Raw genomic sequence first — 26,643 nt, 5'->3', positions numbered from 1 at the left:
CTAAAGCTCAAATGAGCTTTAATTCAAAGTGCCCCACTGCCATTTTTCAGTATGAGGACACTGATACACATGATGCTGAAGTCTGCCGGAGTGTAGTAATTATGACACTCCAGCAGGCTCAGTTAATCAAGTCTCTTCCAATGTGCTGTAATTATAACACATCAGAGCAGTTTCCCCGCATGTGTACAGGAGCCCACATACACTGGCACCTTTAAAGCTCGGCATGGCTTTAAGGGTTCCAGTACGTGAAAGCCGAATGAGCTCCCCATGCATTGGCAAGTTTAAACCTGATATATGCAGCTCAGTGCCTGCACACACATTAAAAACCCTATAATATTGATTTGAAACTTGCCAACACGTTGGCTCCCCGTGGGCTGGCACCTTTAAAGTCAGGCTGCACAGTAGGGCTTTAATATGCCAAATGTTCAAATTAAAGGGTGATAAAAAACAGCCACAAAGATGTTTGTTAAATGCAGAACATCTTTGTGGCTGGTTTGGTATTTTATCATATGATACTTAAGTTCAAGCTGTGGTGTGTTACAATTTATCACACAGTTAACACATGAATTGCCTGATAAATGTAACATGCAAAAGGCCTAAGAGAGCTAGTTAGTGAAGCCAACTGTATTAAAGAACTCCTGGACTCAAACACGGAGAATACTTGCAATTTTTCTTTTTAAAGTGAAATGGGCAAAAATCACTTGGAACATACATCCCAAACAAGAGTTAAAAAAAAAAAATCATACTCTGGGCTTAACTAAATAAATAGGCATCTCAAAAAGGCATATTCAGAGTAAGGAAAGACCCTTCAAGGAACAGAAAAAGTGACTGATTAGGAAAGAGAGCTGTGTCTTAGAAATTAAAAACATGTAGGTATAAAGTGAGATCTATCAAAAGTCAAGCCAGGTTACAGGTTAAAAAGAATATTAAAACAAATAGCAAAAGATTCTTTAACCATATAAAGAAAAAGAGAAAGATGAATTTAAAGTGGGGATATGTAGTGAGGAAGCCCCAAAACTAAACCGACAGATTCTTCTTCCTGACTACAAGTACAAAGAAAAGATGGCTATAGGAAATGAAGAAATACTAACAGGAATGACCCCAACTAAGTTGGGAAAACTAGCCTCCAAGAACTTCAAGCACTTTAGTCTGGGGAACCAAATACTTTACACAATATTTTCCTTGTTTGTTTGTTTTTTTGGGGGTGGGGGGAGGGCACATGGTATCACAGATCTAAGAACAAAGATATAAAATATTTTTTTTTTGATGAAAGTAAAATCATGATTGGAGAATGGGAAAGCTACTGTTTGACCAAAAAAAAAAAAAGTGGTCCAATCATCTACCTAATCAAAAGTATGTGAGACTTCTAAATTTTGAAGAAAAGACTAATAAAAGATGTTTAGGTAACTGAAAAACAGGATAAAATGTGACACGTATTTCTAAAGTTAAATCATTCCATAGAAACTTGATATTTTTCATTGATAAGAGATCCAATTTTCTAGACAAAGGAAAGGCTATAGATCTAATCCACCTAGACTTCAGTAAAGCATTTGTTATGGTGCCACATGGAAAATGATTAGTTAAGCCAAAGAAGATGGGGATTAACACAAGAATTGTTAGGTAGGTAAGAAACCGCCTGAAGGGCAGATAACAACAGATTGCACTGAAAGGAAAAGTATTAGATTATTGGACTGTCTGACATGCAGATATAGAGGTTGATACACAGGGTCCCATTACCTATGGATAGACTCGATATCAAGTGAAACTAGATATTTTAGACCACCCTCCAAACATCTTTCTGAATAGACTCCTTAAGACAGTTAATGTATTGGACTCTTCTTTCTACCAATACTTCAGAGGATATCAGTTTTTAGCTTCTTGGAGAAGCTGATCATCCACGTGTAATGAAGTGTCAGTAGCACTCTTGCCAGAAGTTCAGGAGACACCTTTGAAAAGTGAAATCAAAGATGTCAGTGATGCTATATTCACAGTCCACAGGAGTAGGATTTTTCTATTGATACAAGCAAACTTTTGAGTTACCACTACACACAGATGCATACTTGATAATGGAGTGCTGACTAAGAAGAGAACAAGCAGATTAGTCTCTATTTTTTTAAAGCTCTCCAGGTAGCCTTATGAGTAATGGCATCTGGCTAAAGACATAAAAGAGCTAGATACTAAAACATAAAGCCAAGTGTTGGTCTGCGCATCAAGCCGTCATTAATAAAATGTGGTTGAGTTCAACACTGTGGTAACAATACAAGTTTGGTGACTTCATTCTGAGACCTTAAGATAGCATTCAGAACCAATACAGTTTGCAAAGAAAACAAAATCAGAAGTCATTGTCACCATAAAGCATTTGTTGTTAATACAGAAGAGGATAGGGAAGAACTGGATGAACTTTAGGTCTGGAGTAACAGAACTGAGATAAAATTCAACAGCACAAAGTGAAAAAGTATACCCTCGGGGGCTTGTAACCAGAACTTTTGCTGTAAATTGGGAATTTATCAGCTGGAAAAGAGAAAAAGAGAGAAAGCTCTGGATATATTAGTCAACTGTTGGATGACTATGAATCACCAACACAATGTGGCCGAGAGGCAAACAAGATCCTGACAGGTTGTATCATGAGGAATATTTGCAGTAGAGTCAGAAATGTTTTCATCACATTGGGAAATCTCATCTGGAATACGTTCAGATTTTTAATAAAGGTGTACATAAATTGAAATGTGCAAGAAAAGCATAGTAGGTTGACCACTTTATGTTCACCTCTGTTAAGACCTACCTATCTGCATCTTTAAAGAAGTCTTCTCTAGTCTTGACCAACCTAAATCTGTGCCAAATGTTGCTATCAAATATTTTCCCTGTTTTACCATTACTGTACACTTATGGTAGCTTTGTAGAAATGAATATATTTTAGTGTTTTGTAGGAGCTGACAATCTGACCCATGGGGTTTTTTTTGAGTTCTAGTGGGAAACAGGAAAGAGCATTTCCCACATAAATTATTGCCCCTTCCCCATATACATTCCTTATTTTCAGTCTGATGCCTTCATATATGGGGTTCTGTCAAAGCCTTTGTGAAAAGAAATTATGTTACCTGGTTCTCTCTTACCTACCATTATCACCTGTACATCCATTGTAGATTTAGAAGTTAGTTCCCAGGCACTGTGATGAAATTCGTAAAACCAATGAAAAGCTTACTCCTTAGACATAAGAAATGCATCATGGATAAGTTCTGGCTCCCAGGACACAGAGTCAAGCCTACTAGATAAATCATAGTACTGCAGACTGATTGATATCTTGCTTCCTTCCTTCTGCACCAGGTTCATGAACCAGATGCCATCAAGGCACATATACTGAACAAACCCTTCCTCATGCAGAGCACCCTCTCTCCCCAATATTGCATAATGTTTTGCCTTTGTTCTCCTAGAAGAAGAATTCATGGGAGTTCAGCCTGCCTCTTGCTTTCTTTGGAATCATAATCTTTAGGTGAACGGTTAATTATCATGACAAATGCACTGTTTTATCAATCCCTGAAAATTAAAAGGAGCTCAGGAACACTAGATAATCTAGATCCATCTCATACTGGCCAGAAGCTTAGTTGGCAGTAAGTTTATTCCATCTGAAGCCTCCACCCTGATGTGAGGTTTACACAGCTGGACATTTGTCTTTGGACTTTACTTCAAGGGCTTTGTCCCACACAAGAAAAAGGGACAATTACCCCAAGTCTGTTAGTTTTGCAAGCAATCAGAATAGCTGATTCTTCATCATCCCTTGCTGAATCAGTCCTATGGGTAGAGACAGCGGAAATAGGAATGTGAAAACCTTCCTTAAAGCAGCAAAGGAGAAGATATGGAAGCAAGAGAGCTGGACGTGTACCCTGTAGCATATAGAAAAACTGCCTCAGAGGAAAACAGAAACAGGGAAAAGGAAGGTAAGATGGATGTCTCTCACTGGTCAAAGAGAAGAGGAGAATCTACTTCACATCTCATCTGAGACTGAAATGGATACCATTTCATATCTATGCTGTCTTAATATAGAGAATATCCTGAGGCTCCATGATCTTACAGTAGTGGCCCTAGGTAGTTTAGAAGATTATCCTAGAACAGCTGCAATCAGTGAAGGAGGCCTATATGTTTCACCTGCATTTCATGCTCCATGATGAGCTATTTGGGACTTGGCAGAGGCAGCTACAATAGGCAATGAAGTGCCACTACATTTTATTAGACTATCTAGCAAAATCATGGATAATTTGCTAGACTGGTACTAGTTTGAGAGATTTCAATAATTTCACCTGGCAATCAGACCTGACCCAAGGAACTGACATTCTGAACGGATTCAGATTGCATCCAGGGCTTGGATCTAAAAGGTATTTCTCATCAGATGGATGTGCAGATTTGACTTTGGGACTTTTTCACTCGTTTGGTATTTTTCCCATTCTAAAGCAGTTAGGATATGAAGATGGAAATGAGGTTTGAGTTGCATGTAAATGAACATTTACATGTAACTATGTCTAACTTTAAGCTAGTGATGCCAGAGTACTATGGCATGCTGGGGTGTTCCAAGATACCTTCAAAGGTACCACACAATACTAGCACTTGTAGGCATGCAAACACCTACATAATTCACAAAATAAACTGAGATTTCAAATAGGTATCGATAATATCAAAAACATTCTGACCTGCTGTAGTCTTTCTGTGGCCTTTGTGAAAAAAATAATCACTCTACTATTTTTCTGCAGTCAAAATGAGTAAAAGTTAAGAGCTAGCATTTTCCAATGGGTGCTCTGAGTCTAATGAGGGGTGCCTTGACTATAATAAGGTTAAGAATAACTGCTTTAAACATATATCTTAAACTGAGACATGTTGCAGGTATGGATATCAGACTGCTGGCATGACCAGTATATGTCACATCCTGGTGGAAAGGGCCCAAGGCTAGCATCAGGATAGGATCTAGAGATTATGTCACTATTCCTGACTTTCGATTCTTTCCGATTTGATCAGAAGCTCTATAGTCCCCAAGACCAAGAGACAGTCCTAAGAACAGCATCAGCTTTTCCAAATCCTTAGCTGTCAGGGATAAAGCAAGAAGAAAGCGTATTACTATATACAGGAAAGAGCAACAAGAAAAGGGAAAAAAAAGAGATAGCAACGTTCATTAGGGAGGTGCAGACAGTTGTCAGTCATCATTAACAAGGGATATAATATACAAGTGCCAATTTATTTTAAAAGATAGGGATGCATTAGTTTAGTGCAGGGCTAGCCTGTTACATTTTATTGCCTATTAGAAAATTATTTGAACTATTCTGCCTAAACCTTCTCAATTAACCGTTTTGTCAGTTGTGAAATACAGAACCATAATTCATCCCATTTCCAAGCAAATGCCTAAGAGTCAGCAAGTAAGCTCAAAATATTCAGTAAAAACTGGAATAAATTGTAAATTTAACAGGGAGCAGACAGTGAAGAACACTGCATAGTTCTGATGCTTTCTTTAATGAGAGGACAATCTTGCATCTTTGGGCCAGGTCCACAAAAGAAGCTAGGGGTCTAAATTGGGGCCTGAGAAGTCAATCAAAATGCAAAATTATGCCTGAAAAGCTCTGATCAGCTGCTGACAAAATCTGGACATTGCAGCAGTGGATATGTGCCTTCCTTGTTTACTTTAAAATTTTTCAGGTGCTTAGAGCTGTGTTTCTGCAGCTAGAACAGCTCCAATCTTGAAAGAGATGAGCAGCTCAATGACTAGATCTCATGGTTAAGCCTATTTGGATCAGAAACTAGTCATCCCCACAGCTAATTCTTCTGAGGGACTTGGTTAGGTAGACCACCTCAAAACATGCACAACACACACTGAGATATACAAAAGGCAGTGGTGGTTTCTTCCTTTCTTTTAAAATACAGCTAGAGAAAGAAGAATTGGTGATATATATTTTCTTTTAAGACATGGTTAGAGAAAGAAGAGTTGGTGATATATATTTTATGTTTAGCATTTTATATTATAGCTTGGTGATGTGTTACAAGGACCTTCCCAGTATGTGGCAGACCCAGGTTGAATTATTTCCTCCTGAAATATAGGAATTTGGATCTCCTCAGTCTGAGGGAGTCCTAATCACCAGGTTTTTGGTTATTCTATACTAAGACATTTTGCATCCTTCTTGCTGAGGCTGCATCACTGGGGAGAAAATAGTTCAAGCTTCATTAGACAAGAAAGAGTATTCAAGAGGGAGCATACTTCTGTAGCCATGTAGTTAGGGCAGTCACCTGGGAGGGAGCATTGATTCCAGTTTCTACTCTTAGGACTGTTTCTGTCCTTTGCATTAATCAGTCATAGGGTAAAATTCAGAAACAGTCCTGGAAGCATTGTGCATGATCACTTTTTTCCTAACCTCTAGTCAACCTACAGTCAGACAATGAGAGCCTAGCTTGAAGTGGTAGCTAAACTGTTTACTCAACAACAACTGTTGATTAATTTTTCTACAATTGCTAGGAGGAACAGCAAGAGAAAGAAAAACATTCTGGAAAAAGTGGATGGTAGCTGATAGAGATTACATGGGCAATGAAACTAAAACCAGCCTAAGTCTATAAACAGAACTTTCCTCAAGAAAATCCTCAACTGATATCTTTTAGACTCCTGATTGAAAAAATACAATGTTTGATCGTGGGCAACTGTTTTAACTAAAATAAAAATGTAATGCAGAATGTAACCTTTCTTTTTGTAAAGTAACACAAGAAAAATTCATCAGATGTTGTGTTGTAGGCAACTGTCAGGAAGATTTTCTAACGGTTTGAAAGAAAAATCAAATCACTGCATTTAAAAATAACAGATCAATTAACTAAACTGCCAATTTAGTTTATTCTTACTTAAACAGTCCAGAAACAAATAAAGGCGATAAACCTGTGTTTAGATACAAACGTATATACAAATTAACATTTACTAGAAATAAAAATCTCAGAAAAGAGAAAAAGTGTCAAAAATATTACCTCTGGCACTAAAATGAAAGTTAATGAGACTACATGAAGGCAAAAGATAAAATTTGGTAAAAGGTTCTTTGAGCAGATATGATATATTTCATTAGACCAACTGAGTAGTCGGGGAAAAGTTATTTGCAAGCTTTTGGGTGCAATCACCCTTCTTCAGGCATAGGAAGTCTCTGCTGTTCTGAGACTTCAAGGAATGAAAGAAGCTAAAAGTGCAACAGGATGTCAGTGAGAATGTAAATAGGTGGAAATTAGGAAAACAAGAGGTAGAACAAGGAAGGGAAGGGGTAAAAACAAGTGGGAAATGCCAAAGGTAAGTAAGGGCGATTCTACAGTAGTAGTTTTCCAAGGTAGAAAAGAGGCTGTCTGTTGAAAAGTAAATGGCTGGAAATTAGAAATACAAAGGGTAGAAAAGGAGGGGGAGTGGCGGAAAGGGAGGGGGAGGAAGAAGAGGGTACAAGGTCAGGTCTGGCAGGTATCTGGTAAATCAGATATCAGGCCAGTGGTAATGTGTCATAAATTCAGTCTCTATATTGAGTCCATGATTTTTTGTACCCAGTAGATTTATGAAGTGAAGTTTGTCGGCTCATCTATGAAAGGTGTTTTGTAAGTTCCCTTTGAGGATTAGAACTTATTATTAGGACTAGAATTTGGTCCATAATGCAGGGAACCACTACAATGGGTCCTCCTCAAAAGCTGAAGGTATCACCAAGTTCACTGGCTAGCTAGAACTGCTAGGTTTTCATCTCTCTCTAAAATACCAACAGCAGCATATCTGAAAAGGACACAGCACTGCCAAACTGCAGTGTTTAAGATCTTTTAGACTTCACTTCTAGAAATCTTGTTTTCTGAAGAACTGGACTGAGAGCTCTTAATGCGGTACTATTTACGTCTTCAGAGATAAATCAACCTTGCAGTTGTCGGAAGCATTTATAGTTCAGAGATTAACACTCTTTTGAGCTGGGTTGACCTCTCTCTAATTGATGCATCAATCTAAGTCTATGAAAAAACTATCCCAGTCTGAAGAAAGGTATAGCAAGAGCTATAAACTAGATGATATAACATGAAAAAATAAATAGGAATATGGAAAAGATGACGTTATGTGAGGAGGAAATAAAGGGGAAAATAGGAAACAGCTTTAGCAAGTGATGAGATAGGCTGCAGAAGGGCAATACGATGTTCCAACAACAGTTCTGTAAGGTTCAGGCAATATTTTAATTGACTTTAATTTAGTAAGTGGAGACTGACTGCTAAAATATGAACAAACACTGCAAAAATAGTCTCCCCTCCCTTCCCTAAAGTTTCTAGAAACCCTATCTCCACACAGCATTTTTGAGGGTTTTTTCCCCTCATGAAAAAAAAAATGTTATCCTTTTATCAGTTGACACTGCAGGGACTGCAGCATCCAGAGGTCACTATCTATGCATTTTTCATTTCAGTATGGAGAATGATCATTATCTTTAGCACAAAGAAGCTATGCACATTGACTCCAAGTAAAAAAAACATAATTAAAATTTTGGGTGTGAATGTGGTCACTTATTTTTAAAAGGGAATAACAGTCTTCCACATACTGATTTTTTAGTGCTGGAGGTCTACTCCTTCATGCTTTCATTTCACACAATGAGGCTATTAGTGTGCTTATGGTTTTTTTGGGTTTTTTTTAATCAGTATATACAGTGTTGATATCTGTTTGGAATGAATGAGTTCTGCATACCTTCAGGCAGTTTAGTATCATCATGGCTGACCACTTCAGAGCTTCAAAAGAGACGTGACAGCTAGTGCAAATGAATATAATGCCACCTCCTAGGTATTATCTTACACAAACAAAAGCTCTCACCAACGTTCTCTCAAAATCATTTCCCTGTTAATCAATTAATAGTCCCACTCAACTTTCTCTTACCTCAGCCTTCCCTTCCCAAATCCCTACTAAAGTTAAAAAAAATGGAGAAAGTTACAGCTATTTTAATATTCTTTATTTTTTCCTTTAGAATGCAACATAAATATCTGAAAGTTTACATGATACATATTTCATTGTTTCTTTAAGGAAACACTGTGTATTCCACTAATCTCTCACCCTTAACTGAATAGCAAGAATTGAAATTTTGCTGCATGTATTACCACACAGACCACAGGCATCTGTGTTTATATGCACCCACCTTATATTTCAAGTTCCATTTTTATTTTAAATTATGAACGCTGTCCCAGATTTGACCTGCAGGTGACTGTTTACCTATGGTTTCTTCTATTCCTTACATGTGTAACTGAGGAGAGCCATTCAAATGCAAAGAAAAAAGTTTATGCAACCAAAACAAATTAATACTTAGCACAGGAAATGCATTGTGTATTCCTTATATTATAAATCATGGATCCTACTTTAAAGGGAAGATTATTTTTAAACATAAATCAGGCCTACCATTTATTCTTAGCTATAAAAAACCATGTAGCAAATAAGCAAACCAGAACAGCTTTCACTTATATGTCTGGCTTGCTGCCTTTAATTTAATAATACATAACCAAATACAAAAATAATTAATAGATAATGTGCAGGCTTGCAAATTATTGTTAATGACTCAACAATCCTTTAAATTAGAAATATATTGCATAACTGTATGACCTGTTGCTTTTAACAAATAAGTACAGATACTGTCCTTATGGACTAAGTAAATAAGTTATATAGTGAGCATAAGATTTTGTGAACTTGAGCTCACTTCATCAGATGCTGCAAAAGAATAGCATACGGCAATGTATACAGTGCAGTGAGTGATCAGAATAGAAAAGATGGGAAGGGAGGCAGGAAAGGAAAGTGGGGAGTGGGGCAATGTTCCTTCAATGCACATTTGGGCCTGATCCAGGAAATTCTTTTATGCAAGTGACCTCATTGAAGTTTACTCACTTGCAGAGCTAAAGGTTTTGAGGGACGGAATTCCTATACTGGACTTAATTGACTGCACTTTAATACAGGTAAGTACTGATGTACCATCTCTCTCTGTCTGCAGTTAATACTTGTTTATTATCCAAGTTTCAAACCTGAAGTTACTAAAAGAATGCATGCAACATTTTCTTGAACAAAAGTTTTTTCCCCCACACTAAGAGTTGTTTTTGCTGTTGTTTTTGGCCTATGTTGCTTTTGTCAAAGCCTTTTCTTTATCCAAATACAATCGTCCAATAAAAACAGACAAGAACATAGAGAGAGAAAAGAAAAAGTCAAAACCTTGACTGTTTTGTGCCTGACATTTACATTTCTCCAGTTTCACTGATGTTTTAAATTTGGCAAAAGATAAAATGTGCCTTTTTTGTTCACTCAGGAAATGTCATCATAACAAACTGCATTTCTGCTCACGATTCTTTACCCAATTAATTATTAAATCATCTTGAAGAAGCTAAAACTATGAAAACAGAGGCAGAACAATCTCATTTCTGAATATCCAACCCATTAATGCAGAAGTATGCGTTTACTCCCTTACCTGCTGGGTAACGTTCTATAACGGGCCAGTTGTCCACCTGTAATGTGGCATTACCACCACTTCTTGTAAAACGTACTACGTGGTATTTTCCATCATTAATGATTGCGTTGACCTCTTCAATAGAGATGTCATCAGTTCCAACATTAAATTTAACTCCAATTTTTCCTTGGTGCTGCATAAAAAAATTGGAAGGGGAGAAAGAAAAAATAAATACTAATTAAGAGCTGTTTTAGTGAACATTAGAGGCAGTATGCTGTACAGGGAAAGATTCCTAACAACAGCTTGTCTCCTCAGATTTAACTTCTGAAGGCATGCATGTGGTAGTGACAATCCTCCTGACAGTTCACTGAGTCTGGGACATCTCTTTCATGGATAATTGATATTCCAAATCAGTTACTTTCATCAGATTGAGTTTGTCTTTTCCCAGAGGTAAAAACAAGGAGGAAGAAAAAAAAGCTCAAGCAAAGTTCATCTTTGTCTCCTCCTCCTCCTCTCCATGAGCATTAAATAACCTTTTATATTTCATAGGCTTTAAAAATAGAAAAAGTCAGCAATTGTTACTTTTTCATCAGCAAGAATGAAGATTTTATGACTTGGAAAACTAGACGCATTGCTGCAATCCCTTACCCACACACCTGACTATACTTATAGCAGTCCTGGCTAAATTCAATACAATTACTCAGTGGCGATCAGGCAGTGAATAAGGATTTTCAGGATTATATCCATAAAGGGATTACGTTTATTTGTAACTTGTGCAAAGAGTATCAATTCCACATAAACACGGAATCTGATCCTGTCGTAAGAGGCCCCTCCATCCTTGTCTATTGAACGAATTCACACACAAAATAGGAACTACGCAGCTATGAAAAAGGCTAACACAATCCCAGCCGGTGTATGCAGCAGAGAGAAAGATGTAATGGTACATTGTGCAAGGCATTGATAAGACCCTATTTAGAATACAGTGTGTTGTTCTGGTCACCAATGTTCAAAAAAGGTTAACTTAAAATGGAAAGAGTTCAAAGAAGGACCAATAAACTGTTTACGCAAACCAAGACTTTTTCTTATGAACAAAGATTAAAGGAACCTGGCTTGTTTAGTTTAGCAAAACACAGATTGAAAAGAGAGATGATCACTCTTTACAAGTACATATGTGGAGTGAATATTAAGGACGGTGAGGAACTTTTCAAGCTGAAAAACATCACCAGCACAGGTAATGTTGATTACAAAACTGAGTACAGATAAATTTAGACTGGAAATTAGAAAATTTTAAATTATCAGAGAAGCAAAGCTTTGGAATAGTCTGTCCAGCTTGGTGGTAGAACCAAAAACCTGAATCATTTTCATATTTAACTAGATAAGCTTATGGAAGAGATCATATGATAGAAGAAGTAGTTCTGGCTCAGCAATTAGTAGGTGTAAAATGAATTACAAAGTGTAAAGTGTGGTGTGGTAGGTGTCCAGAAATCCCAGGCTTCAGGGCTTTTCCTGGTCATAAGTAGGGACAAAGAAAGATTGTTTTCCCCTCTCATGAATGCACCTGGCATGGGCAAGGGGCTTCTACCATCCTCAGAAATCACGGAGAAGGCTAGGAATTTTTGACTGGGATAAGATGGTGGTCCTGTAAGTACATAAGAAACCTAGAGGTTCCTACATAAACAGTCCTGCTCTTTTACTCATGGTCATATCTGAAAGTCAGGAAAGAATTTTTTACCTAGCTCAAACTATAAGCACTACACAGACTAAGGAAATCTTTGCACTTCCCTGTAAAAGTATGGGGCATGGTACTTTTCCTAAGGTTTTTTGAACATTTATTAAACAACTATTTCCTTGTGATTGCAGTGTCTGAGCATTGGGCACGCCCTTGGCTCTCCTGCATATTGTAGTGTTTTCTTGAGTGTTCTGGATATAGTGCCTTGTTTCAAATGACTGTGCTGGGGATTTGTTAGGTAAATGTTTGCCTGAAAATACCGGTGACTGTATGCAATGGCTGTGGAGGGTCCCTTTCACTCCCATGTTTCCCCAGTCATAATTATACCATGGGCACTGGCACTTCAGCAGAATGTCATTGAAGTCAAGGGGGTTGTACAAGTGCATTCAAAAGCAAGATAAAGGGCATGCACTTTTTAGTCAGAGATGAGAGCATACCATATTTCAAAGGACTAAGCCCAGTATCTTGTATCCCCTCTGTCTCAGTCCAAAGATCCAGAAAAAAACAAACAAACATTTTGGTGGAAACTTCAAGAAAATGTAGAATTGTTTAATATTTCTTCACCTCATTTTCTGGGCTTGAAGTTGATTGTCATCTTATACTGTCCTTATAAATACTGCAAGACAAAAAACTGGTGATGACTTCACTGGGCTGATACGACTGTTTTATTCAGGAATGGTCTTCTTTGAGATGGGTAAATGGTTTAATACCATAATAGATGTTAGTTATTAAAAAATAGCTATAACAGGGCATAAATAAAATATTTCAGTGTATTCATCAAAAAGTGACTAAAGCATTTATCAATTTTTTTTTTTTTGCACAGAAGATATTCTTTATTTCTGAATAATTACTATTATTAAACTAAGATAAAAAAGGAAATATTGCACAGGATGGTATTAGAGGCTTATGTTGAATTACTGATGATTTTATGCATAGTTTCACAGCTTTTGAAAATGGCATTTGATTCTTCACAGTTGTCTTTACTCCAAGAAATTCACTTCACCTTGCATTCAATTTCCATAATTCCTCTGCCCCATAACCAGACTTTGACTGTCTAAAACATCTTCTGATTTTGCTGTTTCTCTTATTACCCCAGAACCACAGCCACAGCAACCATGTTAGGCAGCTATTCTGCTCTTCACTCCCCCATCTTTTAGGATCCAGCCCATGTGACCTAGTTCACTCCCAAGTGATCAACAGCCCTGGCTTCCCCCTACTTAGTTGTCTGCATTTTCTTCATCTCCCGGTGTCTGACTCTCAGCCTGGGTGAATTCAGTTCTCCATACTGACCCATTCTCTCCTCACATACTGACTACCTCAGTTCCTTCAGACACTCAGCCAAATAACTCTGAAGACCCACATAAGCTTTCTCCACATTAAGTTTTCATTCCCTCAAGTTTAGGATCATAGGAACGTACAGCTGGAAGGGTCCTCACAAGGTCTAGGCTGCTGCTCAAAGCAGGATCACCCCTGGCTAAACTACCCCAGCCAAGTGTCTGTCTAATCTGCTCTTGAAAATTTACAGGGATGTAACCTCTAAGGTTCCAATGCTTGACAACCCTCATAGCCAAAAATTTTTCCCTAATCCCCACTGCGGCAGTTTGAGACCATTGCGCCTCATCCTATCTCCTAGAGCCACAGAGAAAAGTCTCTCTCCTTCCTCTCTATAATCTCCCTGCCCACTGTCAGCCTGACAAAAGGGTATTTAAACTTAGAAGCTTGCAAAGAAGAATTTTTCCAACTATTTAAGTTGGTCTAATAAAAGAGATCAGATTTACCAAAAGAACCTTGTCTGCCAATGTCCTTAGACCAACATGGCTACAGCTTACACCCCTGTATTAGACTTAATAGATTCAAGTCAAACCGGTTTATGGAACTTCTGTCCCAGATCCCTTGCTGGTTCAAGTTAATTCACAATCCCCCAGCATCCCACGGTGCTTTGCAGCCCTGGTTTATGCTGCATGCTCCAAATGGACTGGGGCGGCCTTGCCCTTCTGCTTCTTAGTTTGCATCCTACCTGTGTCTGTCAGCCCATAAGGATAGTGGGGGGGAGAGGGAGATCCCCAGCCCCACCTAGTCAGGGTCTACACAGCACATGGTCAGGAGGAAAAGCCCCTGTGGTGTGGGCTTTTCAGACCCTGGCAGCCCTCTCCCCTCCCCAGCTGCTGATTGCTTCAGTGGCTGTGACAGAAGGGAGGGAGGAGGAGTCCTCCTGGCCATATGCCTGCCCAATGCAGCCCAGAACAGGGGCACCTTCCAAACCTTGCCTTAGCTCTTGCTAGTCTCAGGCAGCTTCAGAGTGCAGAGGGAAATTATCCTGCACCTCCACAGCTGGTTTTGCCTTAGCTGATGCAAGTCTGAGGCAAAACTAATGCAGGGGAGCAGAGAAATTTCCTTCTGCTCCCTGGGCTACCCCTAAGACCCCAGTAGCTATGGCAAGGGAGTAGGATTGTATAGGGGCTGGCTGGGGGACCCTGAGCTGGGGTGGAGGGAAGCCCCCCCCAGGGTGGGAGCTCCTTGGTGCCCCTACGCTAGGCTGCATGGGCAGGCACCTGGCCTAGAGGACTATTTCTTCCTCTCTCCTCTGGTAGCTGCCGAAGCAATAGGCAGCTGGGAAGGGAGTTGGGGGAGGATCTGCCAGGGTCTGAAAAGTCCGCACCACAAGGACTTTCCTTCCCCCCATGCACTGTGTAAAATGCTACATCCATCTCAAACTTGATTACAATCATATGGGTTTTATTGTTGATTATAACTCAATGTATGCTGGAATTATATGATAATTGAGCCAAAAAAGTCATTCAACTCCTAAAATAGGAACATGATGAGGAGGCATTCTAAATCAGGTACTAAAAGGGAAATATTTTTCACAATAGGAGGGATAAAACTAAAACAAACATTCCCCAATGAACATGTGAGAGGGTGGTTTGGGAGGATCCTAAAAACGTCTGTGCTGTCCTTCCCATATTTAACATTGACTTTTGACCATTATGCTGGACAGACACTGTCCTTTGTAATACTGGAGCACTAAGGACCCCCATTGTGCTGGGTGCCACAAAAACAGAACAAAAGTTGGTCCAAGCAGCTTATAATCTGAGAAACCAAACAGCTGGCCTGTAGCCCATTATGAAGTCATTGCTGGGTTTTTTCAAACCATGAGGTGGGCGGCAAAGGAAGATGATTGATAAAATTACAGTGTACTAAAATACCATTTCCACTTCTTAACCTTTACAAGCCTCAATAGGATAATAGTTACAGTAGTAAAAAATACAGGGCTTAACCTGATGCTCACTCATTACACACACAGACAAGCACACTCTTCTACAGCACTTAAGACACACAAATGAGGTCCAAAAGGGTGTACATACTTTATATTGCGCTCCTGAATGCGTCATTCTCCCCTTCATGAAAGGCTGCAATAATGGGATCAATTTATTTTCCTGCCATGTCTTTACTTAATTCAAAGGGGGACTGAGGGAGGTAAAAAACAGCCTGTGACTATTGAGAAGACAGCAAAGGTCCCCAGAATTCTTCTTGACAGAGGCAACTGAAACAATGAAAGCCAAAAGCTAATGCTGCTTTCTGTCTTTGAAAGGTAGTCAACACTGCTCACAGGCCTCACTTCATTTGGAACTGCAAAGTAGTAACGCATATGCTGCAAGACCAGCCGCATGATAGAAGAGAACACCTGGGAAAGGAAACCCAGGATGCACTGGGTTATCTTAGGTTATTTGTAACAACAGTATCTGAGTCCCAGCAGAGATATCTCATCTCCATAATTAAAGATGAAGCTAGCTGTTCCGTTATAAATCTAAATTTGCACAAATCCTTATACCTGCGTACACTTGACATGCTCTCTCTCTCTGCCTCTCACACACCCACGCACACATACATTTAACGTAAGCAGACAGACCAAGTTAATCCATATTTAAAACCTTACATCAACATTTCAGAGTATGGAAGGACCCACACAAGGACTTTTAAAGATACATAGCCCATTGGTAGGGACAGACCAAATTCACAGTGGGAGTGGGGTGCCTTGCAGCTCCTTTAATCTTACAGATTCCCCTGTGTGCACCCCCCCACCCCACACTGATTGTCAGAGGGGCCTTGCTGCTCGCTCCCAATTGGTGGGGAGGCAAAAACCATAGTTTTAAATATGGTGCCATTTTTCTCCTTCTCGAGAGGGCCTGGCAGCAAAAACAGAACCGTATTTAAAACTGCAGTTTTCACCTCCCTGCTGATCAGGAGTGAGCAGTGAGTGGTTGGGGGGGGGGGTGTCACGAAAGAACCTGCAAAACTAAAGGAGCCACCATGCACCCCACTTCCACCCTGAATTTGGTAGGTCCCTACCAATGAGCTATGTATCTTTAAAAGTTCTTGTGTGGTTTGCTCCAGTTGGACGGGGTTTGTGTAAACAAATGCAGAGAAGAATGTGGAATGGTGATAATGGTCAAATAACTAAGTAGACAGATAGGTGACAAATGTAATATTGGGCTGAGAATCTATACATGGGGTGTGAACAATGCAAATCAAGGCAAGAGCTGAGAGCAAAGAATTTGTTTCTTCTTGTATTCCAGTCCAGCAGCACCTGTCTGCCAACTTCAGATGCAGTCAAAACTATGGCAGTGTAAAAAAACAGCCCCCAAATAATGATATTTCCTGTAGCATCAGCAAGGTTTTAGTATTCTCTGTAGTAATAGTTCTGGTATCAAACATAGGTGTGTACAAATTTGGCACAACAGTACTTTTAGAACAGACCCCAGATAACCTAAGCTCATAATGCTTACAACCTTTAACCACTCCAAAGAAAAGCAATAATACTGTAACTCCCACAGGTGAATAGACAGAGTAGATAATCTAAGCCTACTAGCTTGTATCTTATAGATTCAGTTCCCTGAGGTACGTCACAATAGTGAATATAACAACGAATTCTTAGAACCAGCTGTGTTTGTTTGGACTCAAGTTTTATTGTTGAATTAAAAAGTAATATCTTTTTTTATTATATTTTAACTGGAGAGTAATCTTCTAAATTCTGTAAATGTACATGATAAAATTAATCATTGGGATACTGAAGCCGTTGAGGACAAACACGTGTAAAAATGATTCAGAAATCAGGAGATAACTATTAAAGTTGAGTAGATACAGGCTGACTCTGAGATTAATGGATTAACTATGTATATATTTTAATCTAATGTTTCATCAATATTTACTGTTACTGTATGTAGCTTCTAATGGAATTACTTCCTGAAAAAGAAATGAAAAATATAAAGCTTCTGGGAAAAGATCTTTTAAATGAGATTAACTTTATATATTTTCAAGGTACAGTCAGCTTTCTGCAGTTAAATCCTAATATTCATATTCTTTCAGTTATTGTGTCTTCCTGTGGCCTTATGTATTTTATCTAAAATTATAAGTAAAATTTGAGGGCTCAGGTATACAAGTTGATCCTATAAAAGGTGGTTAAAATGGCTTTTGAGTAACAAGGGCTAATCTTTCTACTATAAAGCATGCAACAATCACAAATCTATTATCTGAAGTGCATGCGCGCACACGTACACACATGCCATTTTTCATTTTGAAATGTTGAACCCCAATGTGTTTATCACTTCACAGCTAAAGAAGGGAAGTCCCCTCTAGCATGGATTACAGTGCATGATATATTGGTGCCAGCTGCACTATACAAAAGTTTAGGTAGGTCTTGAACACTGTACTGAACAACTACCAGCCACAGGTATAACCATGAAGGTGAGAAGGGTTCCCCTGTTGAAGTGCAGGAAATATGCTCTGATAAGAAGAACTTGCCCTGTTCCAAACTGTGGCTAGAGGGGTGTAACAAATTAAAAGTATCACCCACACAGCATGTCTTTTTCTTTCCTTCCCCTCAAGCCAGAGCTATCTAGCTGCTGGGGAGATAAAATGATCCTTTCCCATCTCACTTCCAGGGGCTTGGAGAGAAAGGCAGTCTCTGATGCTCTTTTTTGACAACTCTCACTATTTTCTCAAAAGTGTCATATTTTTTTTTTTCTTAACATTCCCAACTCTTGCAGCACTAGGTTATGTGAGAATCTCATTTCTCATTTTAAAATAATAAGTTTCTAGCCCTCTCAGTTGTGGAGGAAAGCTTGAAAACTGAAGCCCTATAGGCTCTGACATAAGAAAGCAAAGAAAAATAAATGAAAAACTTACTTTTAAATCCCACAGCTCTTTTTGTACACCTCCGTCTTAGCCAATAGCAAAGCACAATGCTAGGTAATCATTCAAACTGACTTCAAGGGAAAATTATGATCTGAATCACAAACACTAGTTGTACTTCGCACAGCACCTGAGGTTTTGAGTGCAAACCAGGGTAGACATCTCTCTGCTATAATAGCCAATAAGTAAGAATGCGTAAGGAATGGATCTTTAAACATAAATACACAGCCATGCATCAATAGCCTTTTTTCTCCCCTAATTTCAATGTCTTGAGTCAATAGCTGCATAAGGTTTGTTTGTTTTTTTAAAGAGTATATTGCCCATAATTCAGAAGCCGTATGAAAGCATTAAACTAAACCTTTAAATGACCTAAGATTTTGTGCCATCAAATAATCTATTTTTTAATAAATCAATACAGCAATAATAAAAAAATACTGTCTACCAGATGCCCCTGGTTGACATATAAGAAACAGGAGTAGACAGCAATACTGTAATTATAATAATATTATGCATGCAAATATATACAGATACTTCCAGAGATACTGAAGTCCTAAATGTTGCTCCATAAAAATTAAGGCGCTTCAAGCTTTAAACCAATGACCCTTAAAAAAAAAAGCAAGTGAAATACTGGCCCCAATATCACACTAATTTATAACGGACTTCTATATAATAAGTTTGCGTTAACCAGGCCTTCTTTTGAAAAGCAGGAGATGATACATCTATAGCAGATGTGAGTTGTCTACTCATTTATAAAAATGCCACATAAATGATCACATTACAAAAAAAAACTTGGAGAGAATGTACCATTAAACCATTCCCTACCCCAGCACATCAGAATAGGATACAACTGCTGTTTACTGCTATGAAGTAACAACTTGTGGCACTTTTTATTTTAAATTAATCATCCTTCCAGACTGCTTTAAGTTTTGTTATAATAATTCAATTTACACATAAAGCTCAGCAAGCAGAAAATGTGAAAATATTTTAAGATTATATTTATAAATCTGCAACTCTTGCACTACACTTTCAATTCTCTGTAAATGTACTATTCCTCTGTTCAGCTTTAGGCATCATTATTTTTAGTCCCATGTATCATGGCTACATTATTTCAAGTTATTTTGATGATGGATTACTGAGATGCCACAATTACCCTAACAACCACCCCAAAAATGCAATAGTTATAGAAGACATATGGTGTGGAGCTCTCAACAGCAGCATATTGCATCTTATTATCCACTCAGCATCATTACTGCAGTACACAAAATTAAATTTTCTTGACAAAATATGCAGTAAGGAACAATTTAACTAGTCAGCCCTTAACATTGCACTCTTCATCAAAACAGCATGTAGCATGTAATGCCCTTAAACTTCCCAGTGCCAAACTCCAGGATCTAGTGGAACTAACTTTTTATGGGTGGGCAGATAATTTGATAAATAATGTTATCCCATGTGAGAATACAACTGCAAAGAGAACAGGTTTTAAGTTTTGGTCAGGATAACTACTATACCCAAGATGTCAAAGGAACTGCTCGCAGTATAAGCGCAACTCCCTATGCCTTGCTTTGCTTCTTCAAGCCTCTTTTCAATGAGTTCCTCTGTTATATGTGCACCAGTTATAAGGTCTCCAGCCTGTGAGACTTTGGCCCCTGGTAGACTTTACTATAATGGCGTTATATTACGCCTGATCTTCAATATTGCACATCCTATTACCATGCCAGATATTTATGACAGGACTTGGGATTTGTGGTATGGGGTATATAATTACTAAGATCCCAATCACATGACTTTTAGGACCAAACTGAAGCCAGGGCTGCCTCCTATCCAATCCTAGCAGTTGGACAAGAGATGGCTGTGTCCTAGAGCCCAGGGCTACCCCATGACTGATTCTGATGGTCAGATGAGGAACAACTCTGGGTCCCAGGTAGAGACCAGGGCTGCCCTGTGCCCAAACTCAAGGATCAGGTAGGGATGGCCATCTTCTGCATAGGCTTGCACCACATGGCAAATTGAAAGCCCTGTGGTGCAGATCCATACCACACAAGTTTCAAATGCTGGGCAGGGACAGCCCCACTAATCCACTGTCTGGTACCTGTAAACTCACACAGCAAATCCTGGTGGGGTACTAAATTATGGAGCTTTAAACTTGGTGGGCAAGCTTCCCTCACAATGCAAAAGTTTAAAGCCTTATGTTGCAACTCTGTGCAGAAATGCACCTCAAGTTCACAGGTGCTGGGCAGTGTAGCTGGATGCCAGCTCCACAATGGGGCTTTAGTGTGCCACACATTATAATTAAAGAATGATACAGATAAGCCACAAACTCCTACCATAAATCTGGAACATCTTTGTGGCTGGTTTGCCATATTATCACATGAAAAACTGGGTAGTAAACTGCAATAAAGGTCAGTGTCTGAAAAGGGCCTTTGATACTGCTTCTGAGGTCTTAGAAAGTGCAAGTACTCACACACACATGCGATCAGGCAAAATGTATCCAAATTTAGGAAACTAACTGAAAGTCCTTCTCTTTTGTACCAAATTAACTATTTTGGACAGGATGCATGTTTTATACCAAAACACCTAAAAAGGTATAATTGCTTGTATAGGTACAGTTATGCTGATATTAAGATAAATTAATGGGAATAAGTTATTGTGGTATAAATACACTTAAACATTAAGTGCATCCACACTGCAGGTTATATTGTTTTAACTGCAGTGGTTTCTGTGTATAGACAAGCCCTTAGGGAACTATTTTGATAAGCTGTCTGCATTGCACAAGTCCAAAGTCATATAATGACAGCAGTGGAAGAGCTGGGACTAGAAACCAGGAATCCAGTCACTTCACAAAGAAGGATTCATGCCTGTTACAGGGAGCTGGAGGCTCCTGTTACTTTGAGAGAGTGCAACAAGCTAAGCTGACTGTGTGGGGCAGCACCAGAGAAGCACAGGCTGGCTCAAGTACAGGGAGAGGCACTCCTGGGGAAGGCGGATGCAAAAAAACCAGACCCATGGACACCTAAGCTACCCAAGAGTGAGACTGAGACAGCTAGGAGATAAGTATAGCTTGTAGTGGGTTACTGACCCAGAGTGGAGGAGAACTTTATTTGGAAGCAGTTTACTTATTTCTGTTATCTTACATTTAAAACCAGAAGACCAGGTCATGGCTACACGGGTGGTATGGAGGCTACAGTGGTGACTGAGAGGCAACCAACATGAAGTTTTCTTGCCAGGGTCAGGAACCCTAGGGGCAGAGCAGCATACAAGCAGCCTTGCCAGGGTCAGGGACACTCAGGCAAGTAACCTGCCCTGGTTACACATTCATTTAACAGCTTTCTATGATTCTATGCAGTGGCATAACTTAAAGCAGACTAAAGTGTGCTTAAAACTAATTTCAAGAGTTAATGTGTAGAAAATCTACAGGCTAAGAGTTCCACCTAAAATTAATGTCAACAATGCCTTAAGTCACACTAAGATTTGTAAAAGGTACTTTGCTCTTCCACAGTACAGAAGCAAATTTCAGCTGGTTCTCTGGTGCTGCCATCTTTATTAACAATTGTGTTCTTACCCTTATCATCACAATTAAGAGTTCTCTTACAGAAAGCTTTAATCCTATGTATACTGTAGAGGTGTTACTGGTTCCATTCAACTTACTTTTTTCCATTCTGAGAATCTTGCAGAATCAAAAACTATTTGACAGTTTTACTTTGTGGTCTGTTGAGACAGGCAAAGTAGAGTGCTCTATTGACAGTGTTACTAGATCTCATTTTTATGATTGCTTAATACAGCAGAACACATAAAAAAATCGTACTCTGCATACAGGTAACACACGTACAGGTAACACATGAACTGATCAAACTGGACTGTGAAATCCAACCAGTACCTATAAGGGGAAAGAAAGGCCTGGTAATTACAGCTCTCTCTTCTCCCTCTTATACTACCACTGGCTATCCCAGAGATTTAAATGAGATTGGCTTAGGATGTTCTAAATAGCTGAGGAAAAGAGGTACTTCTCTCTAAAGTGAAGGGTACCAACAATTTCCATGGCCTTCAGCACTTTGCCAGGTATGGCCCAGAATGTGTCACTATCTTTCTGTACATAATGGCACCTAAATACCTGCTTCATAACATATGGCACAACATGCAAATAAACAGTGATGCAGGAATGCAAAAATACATTGTAATTCACAGAGCACAAGGAGATTGACACAACGATGCTGTTATTTTCAGTGTCACTGTGTCTTACATAACTTAAAATGGATTTTTAATGACCTATTTTGTAAATGGAGCACTTACTATTGAAGAACAAGAAAAAACAAACAAACAACAAACAACAACAAACCAACCCAAGACTAGCAAGACATGCTTTCAACATCATTTACTGTTCACCCCTGACATCTGGAATTTTTGCACAATATCTCTTTTTCTCTTCTTTCATCAGGATTATAGACTATCTATAATCTATAGATTACATGATTATGTAAATCATAAATAACTCCACTGAAGTCAAAGCAGTTATAACACTACAAAAGGGGAAAAACCATCAGAAAGAAACGCCTTCTCTTTAGGGTTACCATTTCTTTAATAGCTCCCCCCACCCCTTGATCCTGCCTGCACAAATGAAAATGTGGAAGGACTAAACAAACCTTACTAGTTGCTAGTGCAAACACCTGGTAATAATGATTCTCATTATTATTCTGACTACACTAGCTGATATGTAGGGCTATTTTTGGAAGCATCCAGCAATCTAGCTGCATTTTACTTTCATCCCTGTATAGCAGCTTGAATTTTATTTATTGATGGTATTTAGGAAGAGGCTAAATTTCATGGAAAAATAGAAATAGCTAGACTACAAAATAATCTTCCCTTACCCATATCACTACCCAAAACATACCATCCTATCTATTGGCAGCTCAATCAATCAGTCTCACTCCCAAGTCTACAAATACTTTAAGCATGCAAATAACTTTGTTCATGACAGTAGTTTTATAGAATTTATGATCAGGGACCCTGGTTTTCTCCATTTAAAAATTCCAAATTCTCTGATTAAAAACCCAAAATCCATGATTTTTCCGTGATTAAAATAAAACACCACTGTACATATAGGAATCAGTTGAACACAATGTTATATTGATATATTTACAATTTTACAGCAATTTAGTAACCTGCCAGTGCCTCAATCATTATAGTTAAATGAATTCTAACTACCTATGTATTTCGCCATGTGATTTTGGTTTGTGGGTTTTTTTTATCGTGGAAAATCAGCTTCCCATGCCTCCTTTGCTCACCAGGATGTAGGTCCAGCTGCAGCTGTCCCTACCACTGCTTTGTAACACTGAGCAGCCATGATATGCCGGTGCCCTGCCCCTGCCCCTCACTCCCAAGCCAAAGATCTGTCACAGCCCTGCTGGTGCCCCTCGCTCCTGACCTACACTACCCCTTCCCTGCCAGTGCCCCTCACTCTGGACCCACATGTCCCCATCCCTGCTGGTGCCCCTCACTCCCAATCTGCAATCCCCTGGCCTCCCCCACAACTCTGCTGGAGGGGGTCCTCAGCTGCCAGGGCTATAAGACCCAGCAGCAGCTGCAGCAGAAGCACAGCCTGAAACACTTTTCCTCCCCTCCCCACTCCTGCAGGTGGTACAGCCAGGCTGAGCAGAGCCTGTGGGATGCAGGCGCGGATGTGAACTGCCGACTGTGGGTTCAGGGCTCCCTGCCCTACTGCCCTCCGACCAGGGGCTTCCATAGTCTAACAGACAGGATCCAAGTGGGCTAGGGAACATGACATATGAGGAAACACTGAGGGAACTGGGCTGATTTAGTCTAGAGAAGAGAAGACTGAGGGGGGATTTAATAGCAGCCTTCAACTACCTGGGAAGAGATGGCCTCCACTTCCCTCTGCTGGGGAGAAGGCTCTTCTCAGCCAGACTGGCTGACCTGCTCCACCAGACTTTAAACTAAGCCCGCTGGGGGACTGGGGGGACTACTGCCACTGCTGGCCCACTGAGCAACCCTTGCAAAGCCAGCAGGCCAAGTCACTTAAGGGAACCCTCCCCTGCCCCAGCCCTGGTAAAATCTATAGGCAAGGCAAGAGTCCCCAAGGGGACACTTGCCTGCCTGTACACAAATGCCAGGAGCTTGGGGAATGAGCAGGAGGAGCTTGTCCTCCAGCTTAATGCAAATAATTATGACATCACAGGGATAACGGAGACCTGGTGGGACTTCACCCATGACTGGACCATGGGTATAGATGGCTATACCCTGTACAGGAGGGACTGTGTAGATAAAAGGGGCAGGGGTGTAGCTCTCTATGTTAAGGAAAGCTATGCATCCCTGCAAGCTGATGTTGGTGAGCAGGGTGGATGACTGGAGACCCTCTGGGTTAAAATCTGTGGGGAACACAGCAGAGGGGACATAACGGTGGGAACCTACTACATACCTCCCACCCAAAGTCAAGAGCTTGACCAGGAGTTTGCCCAGGAATTGACTGAGGCTGCATGCTCCAGGGCTATGGTTGTCATGGGTGACTTCAGTTACCCTGACATCTCGTGGGAGAATCACTCAGCAAAATCTGAGCAGTCGCAAAGCTTCCTGTCATGCGTGGAAGACCTCTACCTGACTCAAGAAGTCTACGGGCCAACAAGAGGTAAAGCGCTGCTCGACCTGGTACTTGTTACTGGGGATGACCTAACTGGTGACCTAGTGATTGATGGGAAGCTGGGTGACAGCGACCACGAGCTGACCACCTTCACCATCCACCGTAAAGCTGGCAAGTCAGTCAGCAACACAGAAGTCCTTGACTTCAGGAAAGCCAACTTCGACAAGCTGAGGAGGTTTGTCAGTGAGGCCTTAAGGGACCATGACCCCAGGGGGACAGGAGCTCAGGAAGAGTGGTTGCTCCTCAAGAGAGCGATCCTCAATGCACAAGCTAATTCTATCCCATATCAGAGGAAAGGCAGCAAGTGGGCACAGCAGCCCCCCTGCCTCTCCACAGATCTAGCAGATCTCCTGAGGCTAAAAAGAAATGCCTACAAAGGATGGAGGATGCGATTCACCTCCAAGGAGGACTATTCTGCACTGGTCTGGTCCTGCAGGGAGCAAACGAGGAAAACCAAGGCTGCAACTGAACTCCAACTAGCTTCGAGCATCGAGGACAATAAAAAGTCCTTTTTTCAGATATGTGGGGAGCCTCAGGAAAAGCAAGGGCAACTTTGGACCCCTGCTGAACCAGATGGGGCAACTGACACCCAATAAAAAGCCAAGCTATTAAATGGGTACTTGGTGTTAGTCTTTCATCAGTCCCATTGGACGCCCATGCCCACCATGGGACAGGGCAGTCTGGGTGAGGGAGATCCCCCACCCTCCATTAATGATGACCTCATGAAGGAACATCTTGAGAAGCTGGATACCTTCAAGTCAGCCAGCCCTGACAGTCTATACCCCAGGGTACTCAAGGAGCTGGCAAGCACCATAGCCCAGCTTCTGGCATGGATCTTTGAAAACTCCTGGAGCTCTTGTGTAGTGCCCAAAGACTGGAAGAAGGCCAACATGGTGCCTATCTTTAAGAAAGGGAGGAAAGTGGATCCAGCTAACTATAGGCCCATCAGCCTGACTTCTATCCTGGGGAAGATCTTAGAAAAAGCTCATTAAAGAGGCCATCCTTAGTGGACTGGCCGACGCCAACATCCTAAGGGATAGCCAGCATGGGTTTGTTGTGGGTAGGTCTTGCTTGACTAATCTCATTTCCTTCTACGACCAGGTGACCTATCACCTGGACAAGGGAGAAGAGATTGATGTCATACATCTTGACTTTGAAAAAGCCTTTGATCTGGTATCCCATGATCACCTCTTGGCAAAACTGGCCAATTATAGCCTTGAGTCCACCACGATCCACTGGCTGGGAAACTGGCTCCGTGGTCAGACCCAGAGGGTAGTAATTGATGGAAGTCAATCAACATGGTGTCCTGTGACCAGTGGGATCCCCCAAGGCTCTGTCCTTGGACCCATATTGTTCAACATCTTCATTAATGATGTGAACATTGGAGTCAGGAGCGGACTGGCCAAGTTCGCTGATGACACCAAATTTGGGGCAAAGCACCCACACCAGAAGACAGGCGGGTGATCCAGGCTGATCTGGACAGGCTACACAAATGGGCAAATGAGAACCTGATGGTGTTTAACACCAAAAAAATGCAAGGTTCTCCACCTTGGGAAGAAAAACCTGCAGCTTCCTTATAGGCTCGGCAGTGCTACGCTGGCTAGCACTACAGAAGAAAGAGACTTGGGGGTCATCATTGACCACAAGATGAACAT

General features: G+C 40.3%; 1 protein-coding gene and 1 long non-coding RNA gene across 28 annotated transcripts in view; one reads left to right on the top strand and one right to left on the bottom strand.

The window, feature by feature from the left end:
- NRXN1 (neurexin 1) overlaps positions 1-26,643 on the bottom strand; it is a 1,194,206-nt gene that overhangs the window by 179,441 nt on the left and 988,122 nt on the right. For all 27 annotated transcript variants that reach the window (XM_019549307.1, XM_019549308.1, XM_019549327.1 and 24 more), the window contains one exon: positions 10,440-10,611. In XM_019549307.1, the coding sequence (XP_019404852.1) occupies positions 10,440-10,611 (172 nt within the window). The remainder of the gene's footprint in view (positions 1-10,439; positions 10,612-26,643) is intronic.
- Positions 9,713-26,643, top strand: part of LOC109319618 — a 38,022-nt gene continuing 21,091 nt past the window's right edge. The window contains exon 1 of the long non-coding RNA XR_002103560.1: positions 9,713-9,936. This is a non-coding gene — a long non-coding RNA (uncharacterized LOC109319618). The remainder of the gene's footprint in view (positions 9,937-26,643) is intronic.

Source organism: Crocodylus porosus, unplaced genomic scaffold (genome assembly GCF_001723895.1).
Source record: "Crocodylus porosus isolate Cpor-Errol unplaced genomic scaffold, CroPor_comp1, whole genome shotgun sequence".
NCBI lineage: Eukaryota > Metazoa > Chordata > Crocodylia > Crocodylidae > Crocodylus > Crocodylus porosus.
Note: the sequence above shows the minus strand (reverse complement) of the source record. Positions and strands in the feature narration are given on the sequence as shown.